The sequence below is a fragment of the Arabidopsis lyrata genome (genome assembly GCF_000004255.2).
Source record: "Arabidopsis lyrata subsp. lyrata unplaced genomic scaffold ARALYscaffold_8, whole genome shotgun sequence".
In the NCBI taxonomy this organism is placed as follows: Eukaryota; Viridiplantae; Streptophyta; class Magnoliopsida; order Brassicales; family Brassicaceae; genus Arabidopsis; species Arabidopsis lyrata.
The window spans coordinates 7,550,130-7,550,501 of record NW_003302548.1 but is presented as its reverse complement, the minus strand read 5'-3'; the positions used below and the strand labels follow the sequence as shown (position 1 = coordinate 7,550,501).

Below are 372 nucleotides of genomic sequence, written 5' to 3'. Positions count from 1 at the left end.
TTATGGAAGAGGCTCAGGAATAGGCTCCTTCATCGCCGGTTTAGTCTTCGAAGTGGACGCCTTGTTCTTGGCATCCACTTCGGGATGGTCCCGAACGCGTTTCCGACAGGTGCTGGCCTCCTCCTCGTCTTCTTCCTCGCTATCAGATGGAACGGTATGGACCGGAGCATTCACAGGACCCGGAACTCCTCTAGCACGGAGATACATCCGAAGCATCTTCGGGATCTCAGCAACAGAATCGAAGTTCCGCCATTCCCATTGAAAGGGAGCACTTTCCAAAGCCCGTATCTTCCTCTCCACCCGAGCGATGCGAGCCTCGAGCGTTTGCCTTTTGAGGCCCAGCCGCTGCCTCTCTTCACACAAGCGACGGTG

General features: G+C 55.9%; 1 protein-coding gene across 1 annotated transcript; it reads right to left on the bottom strand.

Moving 5' to 3' along the window:
• LOC110229139 lies at positions 1-372 on the bottom strand (the record flags this gene model as incomplete). Its single annotated transcript, XM_021028327.1, has 1 exon — positions 1-372. A coding segment is annotated over one exon (372 nt), but the record flags the coding sequence as incomplete, so codon positions are not given.